Here is a 19,296-nt window from a genome sequence, read left to right as displayed (position 1 = left end):
GTAAATTCAGATTTGTAAATTATCTTATAAAATAAGCAACTATATGTGATTTTTCAAATATTAAGCCATTCTTACAAGTACATTACCAAATCGAACATCCTTCACAAATTTTCTCATTTTTTTAAAACAGTGAAAGGTAAAGGCCTTTTCTTTTTTTTAGGGTGAGAGGTTCATTCCACCGCTCTAAGAGAGGCCACTGGCCTCCCTTCGTCACCCTCTTCCCTGGGTGAACTGAGCTTGCTTCGAACCCTTTTACGGGCCAGGGACTGAAGCACGTCTGGAGCGGGCCGGTGATGCCCAAGAACTCAACCCGAGTTCTTAACCCCGCGCCAGTATGCTACAACCCCTTGGGGTGAAAGGTAAAGGCCTTCTATTTGGAGACTTGTTGTATTATACGCGGTGGCAAGGCAAGGCAATGTGGTAGGGCGTTTCAGCGGGACTCTTGATTTTCAAAAAATTTAAATTAATTTATTTTTTAATATAATTTGAAATGCATACAAAATACAAACGCACCTCTTGTTAAAATTTGTAAAAAAAAAAGATCAAAAAGTCTCTCCTCTCTAGCCTTTTTTTTTTTTTTTTTATCACCAAAAGGTTGAGATTTGGGCTTACAAAGTTGTTTGGTTCCGTTGGCTCCTCGTTATATGAAAAAAAAAAAGGCAACTAAATACTCCTCTTAAATAACATTTCAAGTGTCAACGGCCCCTTATAAATTGTTTAAAGTGTGCGTGTGTTTAAACTTCAATTGAAACTTTTATAGAGCAACTAATAACTAAGTAAATGTGTGCGGGTTAGTGGGATAGTAATATATAAATAAACAGTTGATGTGAGTTTGGGCACTTGTTCTCACCCAAATCTCAATCTTAAAGGCTACAGTAACACATTGTTATTGTCTCATGAACGCTCTAAAAAAATGGGCGAGAGAGTCGTGAAATATTGTAATAAGTGTTTTATGAATCTGTGCTAATTTTTGAAACACATTCATTTATGAATCTGCGCTAACAATGTATTGTTGTTACCAAACGACCCCTTATTAGGGCGAGGGTCCTTGGGATAAAATACTATTAAGTCACCTAAAATAGACTTAGAACACTCATTCAAAATGAACATCGGGGTAACTAATTGGTACCTCATGTTTAAGACTTGTGCAAAGAGCTTGAAGCCTACAGCTTTGTGCTCCACAAGAGAAGCCCATAGGGGCTTGTTGGATCCAAATTTTCATGAAGGGTTTTCGATATGAATATGAGATACATTAGGAAAATGATCAATTTATTCAGATTATAAAGTTGTATATGCTTATAGGCTATAGATATTAGCCGCACAACTTTTGCATTTGCTTGGTCGATATACATGCATGGAAGTGCTTCTTTTGCAAGAGACATTAAGTTTGACCCCATGTAGATGGACGACCCAGATCTTCCTCTTTCTTTCCTTTTCTCTCTCTCTCTCTCTCCCTATCTCATTTTCTTGCAAGAGGGAGCCCCAGCGGTTCCCCGTTGGCTCAAGTGAGAAAGAGAACTAGAAGTTTATGGGGAGAGAGAAGGAGATCTAGGTCCTTCCATTTAGAATTGAACAACTCATATTTGATTATATATCATTCTTTAACCTTTATTAAGACATACTTTTCCACAAATCTAACCATAGAAAAGAATCTAGGTCCGACAACTTTTGAATGAATGTACTAAGGGCAAATCTAAAGGGACTAAATTTTGTAAGTCGAAAGTCTTTATGAAAGATGATTTCCATATCTTTAATCAGACATTTATCAGTTTCCAAGTTTCTTTGGCAGTCAGAAAGTGCAAATTATTAGACTTTATAAGATGCATATTTCAAAAGAACAAGCCTGGGAAATCCCAGAATATGCTTTTCATGCATACTTCTCAGTGTCTAAGTTGCTTATACAACATACAAAATATACAAATGAAAAGGCAACAAAGGATATGTGTATCAATTTTTTCCAGTGAAATATGCGTATTATTTTTTAGTTTGTGTTACAAATATTCAAATCCATGCCTTCACCAACTGACGTGATAGACGATAGAAAATTATCCATACCGTTTATATAACCAGTTTATATGGCTATAGATCTTTCTTTGTTCTATATAGCTATATATCTTTCTACACGTATCAACGAGAGAAGCAATGACATCAAAAAAACTTGAAAGATGCGAGAGATTGTCGTTTTTATTTGGTGCGACGATTATGAACAGCCATGAAGGGAAGATAAGTGTAAGCCAGGCAGGTCCCCTTGTTTACACATTTTCACTACGTGGCCTGCAGCCAAAACGACCACATCTCCATGTGTCCGAAGGACCTCCCACAGCACCAGTGTTAAGTATATCCCTTCCTCCGGCCGCCGGGGGCATTCGATTTCGATCTGCTTTCCTTCATATCGTTCACCAGCAAGGAGGTCCAGGAGAAGATCTCGGCGTCGTTGAAGGGCTACTAGATTTGTCTCCGACCATGCGCCGGTTTGCAGTGGGACGGGCGGAAGACGCCACCCACCCTGACACCATACGTGCAGCTCTGTCCGAGTTCATCTCCACCCTCATCTTCGTTTTCGCAGCCGAAGGGGCCGTTCTTGCTCATGGTAGATTGCACGATGACAGCGCCTTCATGCACTATAAATCTTTCTTCATAACATTGTCGATCGGTGTTCTTCTTTTTCTTCGTAGTTGAAAATGGAGCCGACTAACTTTTCCGGAAGTGTGATGGTGCGAGTTAACGAACCTTTTACACTTGCTTATGCAGACAAGTTGACGAAGGGAACGTCATCCATGGCGGGGCTGGTCGCCGTAGCATTAGCTAGCGCGTTGGCCCTCTTTGTCGCCGTGGCTGTTGGGTTCAATACATCAGGCGGCCATGTCAACCCAGCCGTCACCTTTGGAGCTCTTGTGGGTGGTCGGCTTTCCCTCCTCCGTGCCTTCCTCTACTGGGTTGCTCAGCTCTTGGGTGCCGTCGTGGCCTCTCTCTTGCTCAGATTTACAACTCATGGCATGGTAACTATCACCATTTGTGCGCCTGTTCACCTGAAATTTAACTGCTTTCTCAAAGGGCAGAGCGGTTCGACCGCAATTTGAAACCAGCCAGCTCCGGTGGTAAATTTGGTGATCGTCCCACTGTTCCTACTGAACCATAAATAGGACATATACAACAATCCTGTGATAGATTCATTAAGCAGCATAGAAGAAGACGATTTCCCATGAACAGATAGTTGTTATTTGCGAATTCAAAAGGACTTCGCGCATATAAAATTGACGGTTTGTTTGCTTGCGTGCATGCAGAGACCATACGGGTTCTCAGTCGCCGCCGGCGAAGGAGAGGTGCCGGCGCTGGTGTTGGAGATAATCATGACGTTTGCGCTGGTCTACACCTTCTACGCGACGGCCATAGATCCTAAGAGAGGGACGATGGGGACGATAGCTCCGCTGGCAATCGGTCTAATACTGGGTGCCAACATCTTGGCAGGTGGCCCTTTTGATGGAGCGTCCATGAACCCAGCGCGAGCCTTTGGCCCGTCGCTGGTGGGCTGGCGGTGGAGGAACCACTGGATCTACTGGGTCGGACCTCTTTTGGGTGGGGGGCTAGCTGGGCTCGTCTACGAGTTCCTTATGATCCCCACCGAGCCCCCACGCACGCACCAGCCTCTGGCTCCTGAAGATTACTAGTACCTGCTCCTTTTGCATTTAGTCAATCGTATGCTGGTGGCGCGCATGTAATGTGTTTGTAAAGCAGTATAGGCTTGCTGTGCTGTATTTGAATGTGTTGTCATAACTCACAAATATAGAAATAAGTATGTATGAGTATGGCCTCCTCATACTTACCCCTTTGTACTTAGCTTGTCAGTTTTCTTTGTCCTTCCTCAAAATAGGATAATGAGTTCGGTGTAAGCTGTCTATAATACATGTTTTCAGAGAATGATGGTTTTTCCGCAATGTCAACAAAGGTAGCCAGTTTCTTCCATTGCCATTATACACCCATTTTGTGTTGCCTGTCGACGACTCATGCAGTCCAGTCTCTCTCTCTCTGTCTCTGTGTGTGTGTGTGTGTGTGGGCGAATGAGATCTGAAAAAATTTTGGACCTTGCCTTTGTTGGCAGGGATTAGACCAAGATTGGAATGGTCAGGAACTTTGGTTGAAACTTGTGGAGGTATCAGGTGTCCACTGCAACGAGTTTCACTTGGCATGGAAGTCAGCAGACTTCTGCATAGAAAGCCCCAAGAGGATAGCAGGACCAACGAGAAAAGATAAGAAATAACAAAATGTTTGTTTTTCACAAAGCAGATGGAAGCAAGCATCAGAACCAACAAGCACATAACATGGATTCTCCACAAAGGGTACAGAGAAACTGTGTAACTATAGTTCACGAAGTCAACAAATGGCTTGCCTATAGACATATTAAAGTCCAGTTGTCGCTTTACAGACACCGGTAGAGCCGAAGCCCCCAGTTCCTCTGGCAGTGGAGTCGAGATCCTCGACCTCACAGACATCAGGTGTCACGATCTTCTCGAGAACGAGTTGGGCAATCCTGTCTCCGGCGTTCACTTGGAAGTCTGAATCGGAATGATTGAAGAGGATAACTCCAACTGGTCCACGGTAATCAGCATCAATGACCCCGGCACCCACATCAATCGAGTGCTTCCAAGCCAATCCGGAACGGGGTGCTGCAATCCAGAATGACATCAAGGAGATGCAAAACGAATTAAAGGATAAAAGCCCATTTCCCCAGATAAAACACAATTTGTACCACTAGCAGCAGCTCCAGAAGGAGAGAGATGTGTTAACGCTTCATTGTTTACGGTATATTGGGAAACTCTGTATACAGATTCTACGCCTTAAAACATTAGGATCAGAGTGCGGCAAAGTAATGTCAAATCTGGCCTCCTTTTAGCTTAACTTTCTGACGAAATGCTTAAATGAACCCCCATCTCTCACCAGCTAACTATAAAACACCCCACTAAAACCATGACGGTAACTATCAAAGGCTTCCTTTTAGCATCATGTTCTGTCGAAATGCTCCAAATAAACACCCCTATTCCTCACCAGCTAACTATAAGACACCCAACAAAACCATGATTTAGAACAATCAAAAGATTCATCCATAATCCTGAACATGATAGCATGCAGAAACATTTCCTATATTTCCTTGACACAGGATTTAGCTGCAGCAAGAGAAAAATATCATGTGCGCAGCGATGAAACTAACCCATGAAATGCTACAACTTAACGAGTAAATAACATCAGCAAGAATTGATACGTATACCATAGCTCCCTTCTTTTTTTCTTTCTGTATCTAATAGATTGTTGACCACTCAAAAGACCGGCATATGCAAGAATGCACCAGAATGGGACTCGGCCTAATCAGTCTATTGTGGGGGTTCGTCACGTTCATGGGAGCCAAAACACTTGCAGGTTCAGCGAGAAAACAGAGGAATGTTACGCAGGGAAATTAAACCATATTTCATGTTTCTTTGACATAGGGAAAGAAATTGTTGGAAGAAAAAATGGGGAGGAGGAGGTACCAATTCTTGCATAAGTTCCCTCCGGTATGGCAATGCTCAAATCGGTGGCTACAAGAGCCTTCCCCCTTGCTGGAACACTCGTCGCGACGGCACTGAAAGCACGAAAGCAGAACCGTAAGAGAGAAAGAGAGGAAGGGAATGGGGGTGGGGGGAAGGGAAGAGAAAGCCTGGACGGCACTGAGAGAACGAAAGCAATGGTGTGTCAGTTGCACAAATGGGTGGCAACAAGGGTCTTTCCCATTGCTGGAAACGATCATCGCAACGGCGCCGACGGCACGAAAGCAAAGCAAGACAGGGACTCACCTGGAGAGATCGTAGCCTGCGGCAAGAGGTGAACCCCTAGATGGCAGCACGGCATTTGGAGAAAGCTTCTTCACCCTCAGGAATAGGGCACGATGGGAATCTCCGTAGCTCTGAACGACCTTCCGGATCTTGGTTGCGGGCAGATCCCCTTCCGCATCAACAGCAGCTTTTCGTTCTTCTCCGTTTGCAACCATCGTCGAGCGGCAGCCCGACAGAACAAAATGGGGAGAAGAGGGGCGGCGGAAGGTGGGCACAAAAGGAATGGCGGCCTTCGCAAATGTGGTGGGTAGGAGGAGCATGTACAGAGCCGCGAGACGGCCCTCTCTGTGCTCTTTGCTTTCTTCTTATAGAAGTCTGAGGACGCCCAAGAACACAGACGGCTTCGCGCCAAAACTTTCCCGCTCTTTCTTTTCTCCTATTTTGATTTTTAGGGTTATAAAACGTTAACTGCCGATTATTATTATTACTACCAGATTATTATTATTATTATTGCTGCTGTTGTTGAAGAACTTGAATGATAGGGATGTGAATATATCCTATTTGAATTAGATATCCAATCGAATCATTTAAAAAAAAAAAAATCTGATGTGGGACAAAGTTGAATTTCACATTAAAAAATCAAATCATATTTGAATTTAAGAAATGACATCCAATTGGATTTGAATTCATATATACATAAATATCCAAACAAATTCATATTCAGATTTGAATCAAATTTAGTTTTAAATAGATATGTTATATCTAATACTCTTGCACTTTTTGAAAGCAGCCAGATTTAGTCCAATATTTGGGTTCAGATTCAGATATTAATACAAAAATCAGATTTAAATTCTAAAATTGAATTTCGATTCAGATAAGACTTTTTTTTTTTTCATTTGTATTCAAAACTGAATGTGAAATCTTCCTACATAATGCATTACATAAACCTGAACTTTGTCCGGTAGATAGTTTTTTTGGATCCGATTGATGAGTAAGAGTTTGAGGCTACCCTACCCAGTTTCTGAAACCGCAACCTGAACATGTATCATGGTTTTGACAAATCGAACCTTTTGCAATATCAACCACCGGCTCACGCCAGCGGCCAACCGGTCACTATTTCGAGGAGAGCCGGCGTCAACCCCACTCTGCCAATGGGCCGGGACCAGCGCACTAGGCTGCCGCACATTAGAGACCCTCGCCAAACGATATCAAATGCATTATGGGAATCTTGCTATGCTGTAGATTGAGCAATTAGCTGGGACAATCCCGTTGAAAACGCTCGTGTATCTTGTAAGAATGGGGTAGGAAAGGATGATGCTATTTATTCCCCTGCTCCACTTTTGCACAGTGGGAGAGAAAGCAACTCTCTTTACATGATTTTACTGCACGTCAACAAAAAATGAACCACAAACAATTGGTAATCTACAACAGAATTAATGGATGATCAACAGAAGCAGGTCAATGGCAACTCAATCTACCGAATCCATTCCAATTGTGATTATACAATCCGAGGCGAATGCAGCTAATTCAAATTTTCATTTCCTCTCATTTTCTCAACTATAAGCCTACCCCTTTCTTCCAAGTGGCGCTTTTTCTCCTCTAGTTTTTCTCCCATCTTCTTTCCAATGTCCAACATTCTAGCTCGCCGGCCAAACTTCTTTGACTTGTCACTCTCTGCCATGCTATTTGATGAATATGCTCTCTCTGGTATAGGTACTGCACCAAAACCATCTGAGACTACCTGCCTACTGCTACCAGTGGCATAGCTATCTTGGCTATCTTCACGCTTTAGGAGTGGAACCTTCAGGTCAGTAGTTATATCGTCACGCAGTGACTGTTCAGTACTTGATGAAGTCACTGTAGTTGGCAAAGGTGGGCAAACCGCATCTGGAGCGTCAGCATCAGAAGTCCGTGAGCTACCTAAGCTTCCCGACTTTTCAGCATCATCTGCAGGAGGGTATCCAACAAAACTCTCGGTGCTTCCCTTGCCAGACTCTTGCCTATTCTTAGACTTCCCTAACTGATAGTCCGGAGAATCAGCATCTGACATATCACCACCATCTTTGGGATGTCTTCCAGAACCTCGTTTGCTTCCCTTTTTAGGTTCCGGCCTACTTTTAGTTCTCTCCAGTTGCGTATCAGGAGCATCATTTCTTTCAGAATCACTGGCTTCCTGATGAAGCCAACTAAATGGCGCAACATCTCTTTGAACCCAGTCATCCTTTTCAGCTACCATCCACGGGATGCGTATGTACTCACAGTTTGGAAGAACCATGCTATTCTTGAGCGCTGCCTGCAGAAAATTTTTACATAATACCTCAGTGGCTGTCACTATCGGCTGGCACTTACGTATCGTGAAAATGAGAAATAAAACTGACAAACAGACTAATGATGGAATTTATTTCAATATAACTAACCTTAATTCGATTGCCAATAAACAAAGCTATCTGTGCACTAGTAACTTTATGGTCTCCAACCTGTGAGTCTAGATCCCATTCTATTTGGGGCATGGTTGTGAATGCAATCCAGATTTGATCTGAAGGAGGGGGTTTTATGTGTATGCGCACAGTTCCCCGAAGCTGCAGAACCCTGACTGCTAAAGATAACGGCATCTGCCATTCAAAATGCCTGGAATAAATTCCATGTGTACATAAAAAATAAAAGGATAGCTAATAGATAATGAAAAGTACTCAAACATTATGTGCACAATAACGTAGCATCAGTTCACTGGATGATCCCGATTTAGTTTTATTTTAAAAACTTTTGTACTTTTACGAGAAAATGCGTAAGATACATGGGTAACTTGCAACTCGTATCGGTGATATCAGAGAGCTATTCACCCAAGACGCTAAAAAATATGCGAGGGAGCTAATTCTTGAGGGAAAACGTGTAAGCTTTCCAGCTAACCTGTGATACTTGATCAGCAAGAGAACTCAATCTCGACTTCAACCTTGAGACGTAACCTGTTCTCCAATTAGAACTCTTAAAACTTTTCCCATCTGCAGCAGGAAAAACTAATGAAAAATTTTAAGATAGAAAGAAATGATCAGATGTAATCTAGCAATCTGCATTGCAAAAAAACAAGTGCAGAAACATATGTCAAACAGGATTAGGAGTTTGGAATGAAGCAGAATATGATACTACAACCTCCTAAAGAGCATTTCTGCTATTCTCACAAAATAATCATTCACAAGGGAGATCAATTGAAAACGTGAATTGCACTATGGCAGGGCCACGTTTGCTCAGGGAAGGCAGTTCCCTACCGAGAAATTGCAGGTTTTAGAAAAAAGGGAATATCATCCAGGTTGCGGCCCTATTAACTTTTTCATTGTTTTCTTTCCAAATTTTTGCTTTAAAAAGCTACATCCAATAAACTGGCAATTCACGTTTGGCTGCACATTTTTTTAAATATTTTCAGTTGACTCTACGTTCTTATGAAAAAATCACTTGAATATTTTTCTATTTTGGGTATGAGTAAAACATTTTTTTCAGAACAGACAAATGAAGACTGCTAAATGTTTTCTCTGTATAATTCTTTTACAGTAGTTGTGCAACTGCTGGTTCAGATCTATGGCTATAAAGAATGGCAACTGAAAAGGAAAGTGCCAACTTATAAAGACAATTATAAGTTAATTTTTGGAAAAACTATGTCCATTTTAGAGCCATCCAACCATATCAATCGGATGGTGATCCATGTTGTCAAGGTCTGTCTTGCCTAGGCGAGGCCTAGGCATGGACTAAGTGTGAGTCCACACCCGTCGATGCAACATGTGTTGGCGCCTAGGCCAACACGCCTAGTCCACGGGAAAGTGAAAAGTCACATTCCCTTTCAATTAAAATTTCTTAATTGAGTATATATTGTTATGTACCATTGTCATAGAAAACACGTCTTAATTGAAAAAAATGTGTTAAATACGCGAAAAATAAGCCAGCTGTATAAACTGGCAATTAGACACGCCTTTTTTAAAAAAATGCCAAAAAATAAGAAAACGTGAAAAAAACAGCGTATTATACACGCTTTTTGTATTTTTTATTAATTTCTATTTTTTTTATAATTTTCAGGTTTTATTAAATGTTTTAAATTTTTTAAAAATTTGCTGAGCTTTCCCAAGATATATAACTTTGCCGTATTATGCCCAAGAAATTCCTCGCCATATAATACCCGTACACGATATATGTGACAATGTCATGTACTTTATTTTGTATTGATTACGTATTTTTATGTATTGTTTTGCTTGATGTTGTTATATGTATATGGGGTATATATATAGACTGTCAGTAACTTAGTCTGTTATATAGTAACTTTAGCCTCTTATATAGTATTGTGATCCTTCATACCTGTTATTTGTATACGTTAGTATGGTTATGTTACGTATTTATATCATATAGTTATATGTATTGTTAATTTGTCATACCTATTATAAGCTTATATGTATATACTATTATGTCAATTTGTATTGTAATACAATTTGTTATTCCTGTTATATGTATTGTGATACATGTTATATGTATATACAGCTATGTATAATCTGTTATACCTGTCATACAGTATAGCATCAATATATTATATGTACATATTGTTAGCCTGATATATATATAGTGATACCTGTTATATGTATACATCAGTATGGTTGTGCACTTATATGTATTGTTACTGTTATGTACTTATATGTATATTATTGTATACTATTATAGTATTGTGTACTGACAATACTGTTAGCCTTTTTTATTATATTATGTCTTTCTTTAAGTACCGACAGATTAAAGCCTTCTTGTGGATTTACATTCCTTCTTCTAGAGATTAGATTTAGTTTTTCTTTTTCTTGTATTAGATTACATTTAATGAGTAATGTTAAACTTCTTCTATCGGCTTTGTATACTCAATGAAGTCAACAATTGATTTTTGGATGTTTTAGTTGATTATGTTTGTTATATTACTATTCCCCACATTTCAAATATTAGTAATAGTTAATCAAAATAACTTGACATATTAACATAACTAAAAGAAAATTAAAAAATGGTCACCTTATTGCCTAGTTATGTCACCGGGGTGCGAGCATGCGGTTGCGGATGCCGCACATCTCAAAAAATTTAGGTACAGCGGTGGTATTTATTATTATAATATATATATATATATATATATATATATATATATATATATATATAATATGACAAAAAATTGTCATTAAACCACAAAACTATCAATGGGTCAGTTGCACAAATTTAGTTCAACTTTAAGAATAGATAATCTGCATAGTTCCCTTTCAATCATAAATGGACAAATGCACAATTGCACATGCACTCGAATTACACAACCTAATTCATGGTCAAACAAACACACGCACAATCATCAAGTTTGCAACTCTTCATAATATGCTTTCATCTACATCAATGACACATGAACCCAGTACTATGTTTAGCATCTAACAGCGTTCTTCCAAAAGGATACCAGGGAAGGGCATGAACAAAAATATCATACATCAGAAATATGTGAAATAAAGGAAACAAATCTGCAAACGTAAACGTGAAGGATAAAACCTTCATACTTCTCGAGTTTAAAAATCATTATATCATTATCCCTATGCTTTCAGCCATATCCCTGCAATATAGTTCTGAAGCATTTGCAGCCTTTAAAACAGCACATGGGCGCACAGACAAATAGCTTAATAACATTAGTATTTGTCTTATTAAACTTGACTACTACAAGCTTCCATGCCTCTGCAATTTGCTGTCGAGAGAAAGAGAGAGCTAACAAAAACACAGCGTCACTCTAGCTACCTTCCTTCCTTAAAACAGTTGGTGGAGGAAAGACAGCAGCAGACGGCGTCACGGCAGTGGAGGAGAGACAGCAGCGGCCGGAGAGAGCAGCAGACAGAGAGAGCAGCGGATGGAGAGAGAGCAGATGCCACCGGTGGAGGAGAGAGAGCAGCGGCTGCCGGTGGAGGAGAAAAAGCAGCGAATGGAGACGTCGGAGAGAGCAGCGAGACAGAGAGTCAAGATGTCAGAGAGAGCAGTGACAGAATGCTGGGGTGGAGGAGAGAATGCCGCCACTGGAGACGTCAGAGAGATCAACGGGAAGGGCACGATTTTGTGCCCTAAATCGATTTTTACATACGTAAAAATTTAAAAAAAGACCAAAATGTCTATGGTGCGGTTTGACTGCACCGAACTCGCGTTTGACGTGAGTAGGGTACGTGTTGACATTTGACGAAAATAGTTGGGTGCAGTTGACCGCACCCGACTCACGTTGACCGATTCTGGGTGTGCACCTGCATCCGCGTCGCGTCGACGCGGTTGTGGGTCAAAAAAGGGTGCACCCTGGTGACATAGTTGCCTACGCTCACCTAGGTGCTGCCCAGGCAGCGTCTGGGCGCCTTGACAACATAGATGCAAATGAAGGCTAAAACCCCATTTGGTGGTTCAATCCTAGAATTTATTTGTGCTAGTGACATGTCTCTGATTCTCTCAAATGTCTTATATGTGAACTGTCCACCAGTAGGTATTTCATGTGTAACCTACATCAGATAGACATCAAACATAAGCTCCTAAGCCAAAGCCCACCCATGGGTGGGTGCAGGGTAATCATGGGTCTTACTGATAGTCTATGAACATCACACTCCAATTCACGCACACACACTTTTGAGATGTTGAGAAGCCAAGCCTAACCAAAGAACCTTGCGATCTTGACAAGATTAGGTACATTGGAACTCTCTCTCTCTCTCTCTCTCTCTCTCTCTCTCTCTCGTGCATATTATTACACACACACTCTCTCTCTCTCTCTTTGAGATGTTGAGAAGTTGAGCCTTAGCCCAAGAACCTTGAGTCTTGGCTTCTTCGGCTTATAACATGCAATTCTTGTCATGACTTATAACATGCAATTCAAATGTCAGAAACTATGTTTCTTTACATTTCTCCTTTTTGAACGTTTCAGGTACAACAGTGCAGTTAGATTTACGGAAATAAACACCTTAAGAATATCAGACAGAGAAATCCAAAACACATATAATTCACTGGTCCTAACACTTCTATGTTTAGACCAGGCATAGAAGACATTTTTGTACAATATGAGCCTGTAGCTATGCATTAGCTTAGCAGAAAATTATACGTTTATCTCCAATCAAGTTCTTATGAAATCTGAGCCATTGGTCTGCCTCCTTCTAAAAGAACAAGTAGCAATATATGTGTGTGAGTGTTACATGCCGTCTCCTAAATAAAAACTAATAAAAAAAATAACTTCGATAAAAGATATGAATTGGTGCAATTTTTTCCAGGGCCCAACAAGGAAAATGCACCTCAACCTCGTCCTACCATACATCTGTATTCGACAAATTGTATGATCTTGACACTGACACTTTTTTGAGTACCCATGCCACATAGGACCGCCACACCTTATGAGTACGAGGTTAGGCTGATCTGAAAGCTTTGTTAGCTACAGCAATCACCAAGGTCCTGTATCACATTATGAGTTCATGACATCTTTTTCCATTTTCAAGATGGCCATTTTCCTACTCGATTTCATGCAGCCCAGCACCATTACTCATCTCTCAACAATATAACCACCACATTCCTGATTATAGGGAAACGAGTTCCGAGCTGGATAATATAGTACTGTACTAGCTTCACACACTTCACAGGAATAACAATTGCAAGTCATCTGGGTAAGCATGCAGATGACAGAATGTTTAGTGATGATAGCAACATCATCAAACATTTGCCATCAACTTCAGGAAGCCACAGCCAGGGCCCACTGAATTTTGTAACATGAAAACTGCCGAGTACTACTACTTTCACCTGATATACTGTCAATTTCTGTTATTCTTACGCATCTTTCTCCTAGGCCACCAAACGAATTAAACACGCTGAACATGAGGTGCTCAAGCTTCAGTCATTCAAATAGAGAGTGAAATGAGATAGAAGTTAAGGAGCTTAAGCAAGCCACCTAAGTACAAAGAAGTAAACTATTCAAAGGATATGAGTGGAGCTCTGGACCTATTGCTTGAAAACCAACTTTTTAGTTTTACCACTTGCCTGGTTATGGAATGTGTGAGATACAATACCTTAAAAACAGTATATTTAACTCTTGAAATAGACAGGCTTGACATACTCATAAACTTTAAAAGGCTTGAAGGTTAGGTTGAATACCTTTGCTATCATCCTCAGTTCCTTTCTTAAAGCCATCAGAAGCATCTTGGGATAATCCCAGTTGATCACCCAGTTCTTCCAAACCCTCAAGCAAGTCTGTGTTTGCATCTCTCTCTGAATTTGGTTCCAAGCTTGCACCAATTATGCCTTTCTGAAAATCTGGTGCACCAACTTCCAGTCTAGTTTCAATATATAACACTGCACCACCTGAATATTCAATATCAACTTCCACAGTCCACACATCATTCATGTCCATAGGAAGAACCCTCATATTATGAACATAAGGTGGAAGATTCCCCAGATCAAGATTGCTGCATGTAACTCCCCCAACATAAGAAGGAGTCCTGATGTTGGATAATGCTTTCTGCTCATATTAGGAGATATTTTATGAATTTGATGATCAGAACTGTAATCAAATAAATTATGAATAATATGGAGAGTTCCAAAAGCACGTATATTGGACTTATTATGGAAAACAGGGAAGATGAATTAGAAGAATAAGTCAATTCTATGGTATGAGCTTAAAAGGTATACATACCTGTATACGAGCTTGCATGAAGTTAACAATTTCCTGACTTCTTTTAACATCAAAAAATAATCTTGAGAAAAGCAAATTCCAACAAAGAGTTCCTTCATCAATGCTGGGTTTCTCCTGACAACCTTCAAAACTACAAGAGGGACCAGAGTCTTGTTCCATGTCAGAAGATATAGAAACTTGGTCACTGGCTCCAGTTTCAACACCCACAGGGAAAGTCAGATCTTTCTGCGATGAACTTGCATTATTTTTCTCTGCTGAAAAAGCTTTACTGGAGGCACCATAGGGTGTTATATCTGTAGCACCAAATTTGTTACTGCTCCTTTTCTCTTCACTGGCTAGGAATGGAGCATTTCCCATCCTGCCTTCAGAGCCAACTTTTGCTGCCTTCTTCGCTAGCTTTTTCAGAAAAAGTCGAACCCTTGAAGATCCATCAAGTCTTTGAGATCTATCTGCTGGCTCAGTGAACACTGCAGCAGTGGGCTTTGAGAAAAAAGGATACTGTGCATTTAAAGTTGTCACATATTGACGAAATTCTTGACTGATTTTCATATACCATCTTAGTTTTGTTTTGTCCATACGTGAAGCAAGACGGAGTGCTCTGCACCAGGACTCCTTTTCCCAAGAAGTCTCTACATATATGTAGCAAATTTCACTTCCATTATAGACTATTGAACTCTTGTTTTCCAGTTTGATAGGATATCTTTTAGCCCTAGTTTACAACAAAAAAATGTAATGAGAACCAGCTAAACTTTGACAGATAAAAGCAGAAGAGAACATTTCACCTACCATTTTCTTGTAGGAAGATTACTAGCTGAAACAGCTGCTACTGTGCAACCATCAAGTTGGATTGATGACTGACCACCCTCTGCATCTCTTAGGATAAGAGCTTGGCCTTCAAGTCTTGCAAATCGTCTAACAGGTGCAATGTCAAAAACTTCCCTTTTGCTCTTTTGTTGACTAGATTCAGAAAGATGAATCTTCGGAACCTTTTCTGGTTCCAAAACCCAGATTACGCCCTGCAACAGTAATGGAAGAATTTTGGCAAGTGCAACCAGCTAATCTGCTAAACATAAGTTCAGGGAAAACACTCCATGAAACAATATAATGAATCCGACAACGGACAGGCCCCCTAGCCTGGTGATCCTAAGTTCCTAACTGCTACACTTGAATGATGAATCAATGCTCAGCCCTTAAATACATAACTAGTAAGCATCCATTTAGGTGCACAACTTAACTATGTTATTGAATTAATCTTTTGTTACAATGGAATGGCTCCCAAAGGACTTTAGAAGGAACAACAGTTTGTCAAGGGACCACAACATCAAATGCAAGTTACAGGCAAAATGGCAACATCTTCTATCATTCACCTTCCAGTCCTGATGCCTGAAATACATTTAGCATTGTACAATGTACACGAATTACTTTCCTTCCCAAATCTCAGTTGCCCAAATCCCGACTAGTTAATTGAGAGACAAAGATGGGCTGTCAAGAACGTAGAGAAGGTAGGATGGGTAGTTGGTCATTCGTTAAATCGACCTGTGTTCCAAATCAACAACTAGTTGGTCAAACTTGTTGTTCAACTGTGTTGTAAAATGTGGAATGTAACACATATTGATGGGCCCAAAGTTAGATATGTAACATAATCTATCCTAATGTAACATAAATTTTTTTTGCAAAATTAATCTTTTAATATAAAAAAATAATAAAAATTAAGAAAACAGAAACTAATAAATAATAGGATGAAAAAACTCTATACGAAAAAATATAAATTGTATAAACATAAAAAATAAAAAGTACATGTTACCTAAACCTTCCAAACTTTCATTTGAAATGATCAAATTGAACACTTAAATTACTCATAATACTTGAATGTATATCCAAGTAAACAAGATTTAATTATCCATGGGATACTCCTTCGAGTCTTTAAGCAATTAGTGGACACAAACTTTGAATTTCTACTTTTTCTTTTTTATTATAATAAACATAAGGATCATATAAGAGAAAGCTCTATTTTCATTGCATGAGAATCAACCCCAAAGTTTATTTCTTTACTTTCAAGTCACATAGGTACGGGTACGGCAAAGGGTATGGATACGACAACTTTCAACAAAATCTCAGAAAAATTAATGCATTTTGTTAATCCATTGTGATCAGGTTGCCCGTATATATACTAAAATCCACAACATTTGTGCATTTTGTTAGAAAGGAAAAGGGTTTAATGCATTTTAGATTGGACCTGATGCAAAACGTGTCTTGATGTGTCACCTGTGGTCCCATACCCAAGTCAGTGTGTTGACATGGATATGGTGACCAATCTGCCATGTCCACGTTACTTAGCTTTACTTTAGATGTGTAAGAATGACTTTAACATAGGACATAGTGTTTGATCTCAATGAATCCATGTAACTTTAAAGTTTAAAGTTTAAATTAAAAAGAAAAAATTACCACTTTTTTCTGTTTCAAGGTGTAATGTGTGTGACACTCCATATTGGACTGTAACATATGATATGGGGTGTAAGTCAGACCTGATACGATATAGTTACACCCTGAAACTAGTTGCTGGTGTGTAACATATCACTCCTCTTCATAGTTACATTACATATTGTGTGATATGCTATGTTACATACAACACTAGTCCAACTGACTTATCCCTGAATATCTGCATTCCTTGTATAGATATCTATATGCTTCTTTATTAGTGACATACAAATGTTACATACAACACTAGTCCAACTGACCAAAACAATGAATATCCACCCGCCCTCTCCCCCTGGAAACTAGGAGGTCTCCGTTTTGCAAGGTAAGAAGGGTGAAGATCACAGTTCTATAAAATGGGCACTTGAGTAAGATTATATAGTACATATAGGCAAGTAATATACAAATGTGCCAACCTTGCAAAATCTTTTGGATATCAAGTTGTAAATGAACGAGTAAGCCTAATCGCCTAATGTAAGTAGGGTAGGTATTAATTTGGGTACGCAATAGGCACGTAAGCCAACAGAAGTAACCATACTACGTACACTGAGAGAAGTGGGAGAGTGGTTGTGCAGGGCTTCCACGATAAGTAGCTTTCCGGCCACATCAGTCTCAGTGCCGTTTCATTAACTTATAACAGAAATTCATCCCATCTCCAGGTTAGATCGCTTAGAAACACCATCAAGCTTTGGTTGGTAAGACAATCAATAGTTCAATGGCAATTACAAAACATAGTTACATGTCTTTACTTGCTCAAAAAATATTGTGCAGACCAATGTGAGTTCCGGGACCAATAACAGGGAAATGTAAGACGTTCAGTACGCAGAACGAACAGGCATTAAAAGGGAAAAAAAAAGAAAAGAAAAAGGGAAATGCAAACCCACCTTCTTAGTCAGCAGAGACACAACCGAGTGGTCTGGGGCCAACTCAGGAACCGAATCTGTCTCTTCTTGCACAAGAGACGCCGGCTTTTGCTTCCTGGACAGACGATCCAAAGCGTAGAGAAGAAGCCCAGCCTCGACGATCAGAACCGTCACAGCCCCCGCCAAGTAGCAAAGGAAGAGCAAAATCATGGCTGGAAGAGGTCACACAAAGAGAATAGAGGAAAGAACGCCACCGAAAACGTCAAGATCAGATCGCAGACTTAAGCAAAACAAGAGAAACCCTAGTTAGGCGCAATTCGGCCACCAGAGAAACAAAGAGAAGCCAAAAGAAGCAGAAAGCTTGACCACCCACTTGAAATTGAAGGCGATCAAGAAGAGGGTATCATCACTCGGTCGAAGACAACAAAATGGCAGAAAACGAATAATAAAGATGAAAGAAAGAAGAAGAGTGAAGCGTAAGACATCGGAATCGTCGGGAAGGGAGAAAAACAAGTGCGAGAAAGATACGGACGGATCCCAACCTTCTAGCACTCCCCAAAACAAAGCAAAACGCTACCGACACAGAGCAACTTAAGAATCCAGGCGCAGGAGGAGAATGGAAGAGAATTTAGGCAAGAAGTTGTTTATGGCAGCGAACTACAGAAAAGGAAACGCCATTACTACTAGTCATACCGTCTGTTCGCAGTAGCGGTCTAGAGATTGCTCAGTTCGGTGGAGTGGAAGCCGGCACGATATCCATCGACTCCAAGAGAGAGAGAGAGAGAGAGGGGGGGTGGGGAGCAGCGCTTGGGGGTAACTGTTGAACGAGGGAAAGGCGGGCGGAGGGATGAAAGAGGCCGTTACGAGTCCAAACTGTTCCACAGAGCGAAGGCTAGGAGAGAGAGCGAGATGCTTGTCCACGCGGGTAGCCGAGGTGGTGGTCCGTCTTGGACTCTGACACGCGGAAAGAGATGGAATGGAGATTTTTAAGCGTCTTAGCACCTTCGTCGCTGCAACTGATCATCTTGAATTCCAACATTATTGGTGCTTCTTGAATCTTGATTAGCATTTATTGCGAGGAAACTCTGAGCGAGCGCTTGAGTGTAAAATTTGGGACGGTGCTGGATTCAGATCAAATATCCAATGGAAGGGTTGGATTATGATTTAAGAAACGACGTATGATCAGATTCAATTTTAATAAATAAATATCATATAATGAGTATTATGATTTAAATTTAAATAAATATATTGCATTTGATATTTGGAGAATTTGGTGGGCACGAGATCCTTAGGCGTAGCATTTGATATTTCCAAAATAGAGGTTGAAATAATGAGAAAAAAGAAGATAGTGTATCTCCATAACACTTCAACCTAAGCAGCATTTGGTATATTAGTATTTTAAAATATCTTGTGACCAACCAGCTGTGAAGATGCTTATGCTGCTGGATTTTTTGACTTGAAAACGAGACGTCAA

The 19,296-nt window shown here is 40.2% G+C and overlaps 3 protein-coding genes across 5 annotated transcripts; 1 reads left to right on the top strand and 2 right to left on the bottom strand.

The window, feature by feature from the left end:
• Nucleotides 1-2,175: 2,175 nt before the first annotated feature.
• On the top strand, nt 2,176-3,921 carry LOC116248345 (aquaporin TIP3-1-like). Of its 2 annotated transcripts, none has more exons than XM_031621085.2 (3): nt 2,176-2,590; nt 2,752-2,999; nt 3,285-3,921. In XM_031621085.2, exons 1-3 carry the CDS (start codon nt 2,203-2,205, stop codon nt 3,666-3,668), a joined length of 1,020 nt encoding a protein of 339 aa, XP_031476945.1. In that variant the 5' UTR covers nt 2,176-2,202; the 3' UTR covers nt 3,669-3,921. The 2 variants fall into 2 exon arrangements, with proteins under 2 accessions (XP_031476945.1, XP_049932154.1); XM_050076197.1 differs by having other exon boundaries at nt 2,176-2,674.
• Nucleotides 3,922-4,248: 327 nt separating this feature from the next.
• On the bottom strand, nt 4,249-6,138 carry LOC116248594 (deoxyuridine 5'-triphosphate nucleotidohydrolase). Its single transcript, XM_031621476.2, has 3 exons — nt 5,826-6,138; nt 5,523-5,614; nt 4,249-4,664 (listed from the first exon to the last, which is right to left on the bottom strand). The coding sequence occupies exons 1-3, from the start codon at nt 6,122-6,124 to the stop codon at nt 4,399-4,401; spliced, it is 657 nt and encodes a 218-aa protein (XP_031477336.1). The 5' UTR covers nt 6,125-6,138; the 3' UTR covers nt 4,249-4,398.
• A 968-nt stretch (nt 6,139-7,106) lies between these two features.
• On the bottom strand, nt 7,107-18,856 carry LOC116247982 (uncharacterized). Of its 2 annotated transcripts, none has more exons than XM_031620489.2 (8): nt 18,516-18,856; nt 17,844-18,034; nt 15,271-15,500; nt 14,485-15,193; nt 13,947-14,310; nt 8,712-8,818; nt 8,222-8,416; nt 7,107-8,097 (listed from the first exon to the last, which is right to left on the bottom strand). In XM_031620489.2, the coding sequence occupies exons 2-8, from the start codon at nt 18,030-18,032 to the stop codon at nt 7,327-7,329; spliced, it is 2,565 nt and encodes an 854-aa protein (XP_031476349.1). In that variant the 5' UTR covers nt 18,033-18,034; nt 18,516-18,856; the 3' UTR covers nt 7,107-7,326. The 2 variants fall into 2 exon arrangements, with proteins under 2 accessions (XP_031476349.1, XP_031476350.1); XM_031620490.2 differs by having other exon boundaries at nt 8,712-8,803; nt 18,516-18,855.
• Between the last annotated feature and the right edge of the window lie 440 nt (nt 18,857-19,296).

Source organism: Nymphaea colorata, chromosome 2 (genome assembly GCF_008831285.2).
Source record: "Nymphaea colorata isolate Beijing-Zhang1983 chromosome 2, ASM883128v2, whole genome shotgun sequence".
NCBI lineage: Eukaryota > Viridiplantae > Streptophyta > Magnoliopsida > Nymphaeales > Nymphaeaceae > Nymphaea > Nymphaea colorata.
This window is presented reverse-complemented; position numbering and strand designations above follow the sequence as displayed.

Excerpts from the sequence above, each read along its gene's own strand:
- LOC116247982 (XM_031620489.2), bottom strand. The coding sequence starts at position 18,032 with ATGATTTTGCTCTTCCTTTGCTACTTGGCGGGGGCTGTGACGGTTCTG. Across the intron at positions 15,194-15,270 it reads AATCTTCCTACAAGAAAATG|GGCTAAAAGATATCCTATCA; the intron begins GTAGGTGAAATG and ends GTTGTAAACTAG. Across the intron at positions 8,819-13,946 it reads AACTGAGGATGATAGCAAAG|TTTTTCCTGCTGCAGATGGG; the intron begins GTATTCAACCTA and ends ATTTTTCATTAG.
- LOC116248345 (XM_050076197.1), top strand. The coding sequence starts at position 2,203 with ATGAACAGCCATGAAGGGAAGATAAGTGTAAGCCAGGCAGGTCCCCTT. Across the intron at positions 2,675-2,751 it reads TGTTCTTCTTTTTCTTCGTA|ACAAGTTGACGAAGGGAACG; the intron begins GTTGAAAATGGA and ends TTGCTTATGCAG. Across the intron at positions 3,000-3,284 it reads GATTTACAACTCATGGCATG|AGACCATACGGGTTCTCAGT; the intron begins GTAACTATCACC and ends GCGTGCATGCAG.
- LOC116248594 (XM_031621476.2), bottom strand. The coding sequence starts at position 6,124 with ATGCTCCTCCTACCCACCACATTTGCGAAGGCCGCCATTCCTTTTGTG. Across the intron at positions 5,615-5,825 it reads GCAGGCTACGATCTCTCCAG|TGCCGTCGCGACGAGTGTTC; the intron begins GTGAGTCCCTGT and ends TCGTGCTTTCAG. Across the intron at positions 4,665-5,522 it reads GGGAACTTATGCAAGAATTG|CACCCCGTTCCGGATTGGCT; the intron begins GTACCTCCTCCT and ends TCTGGATTGCAG.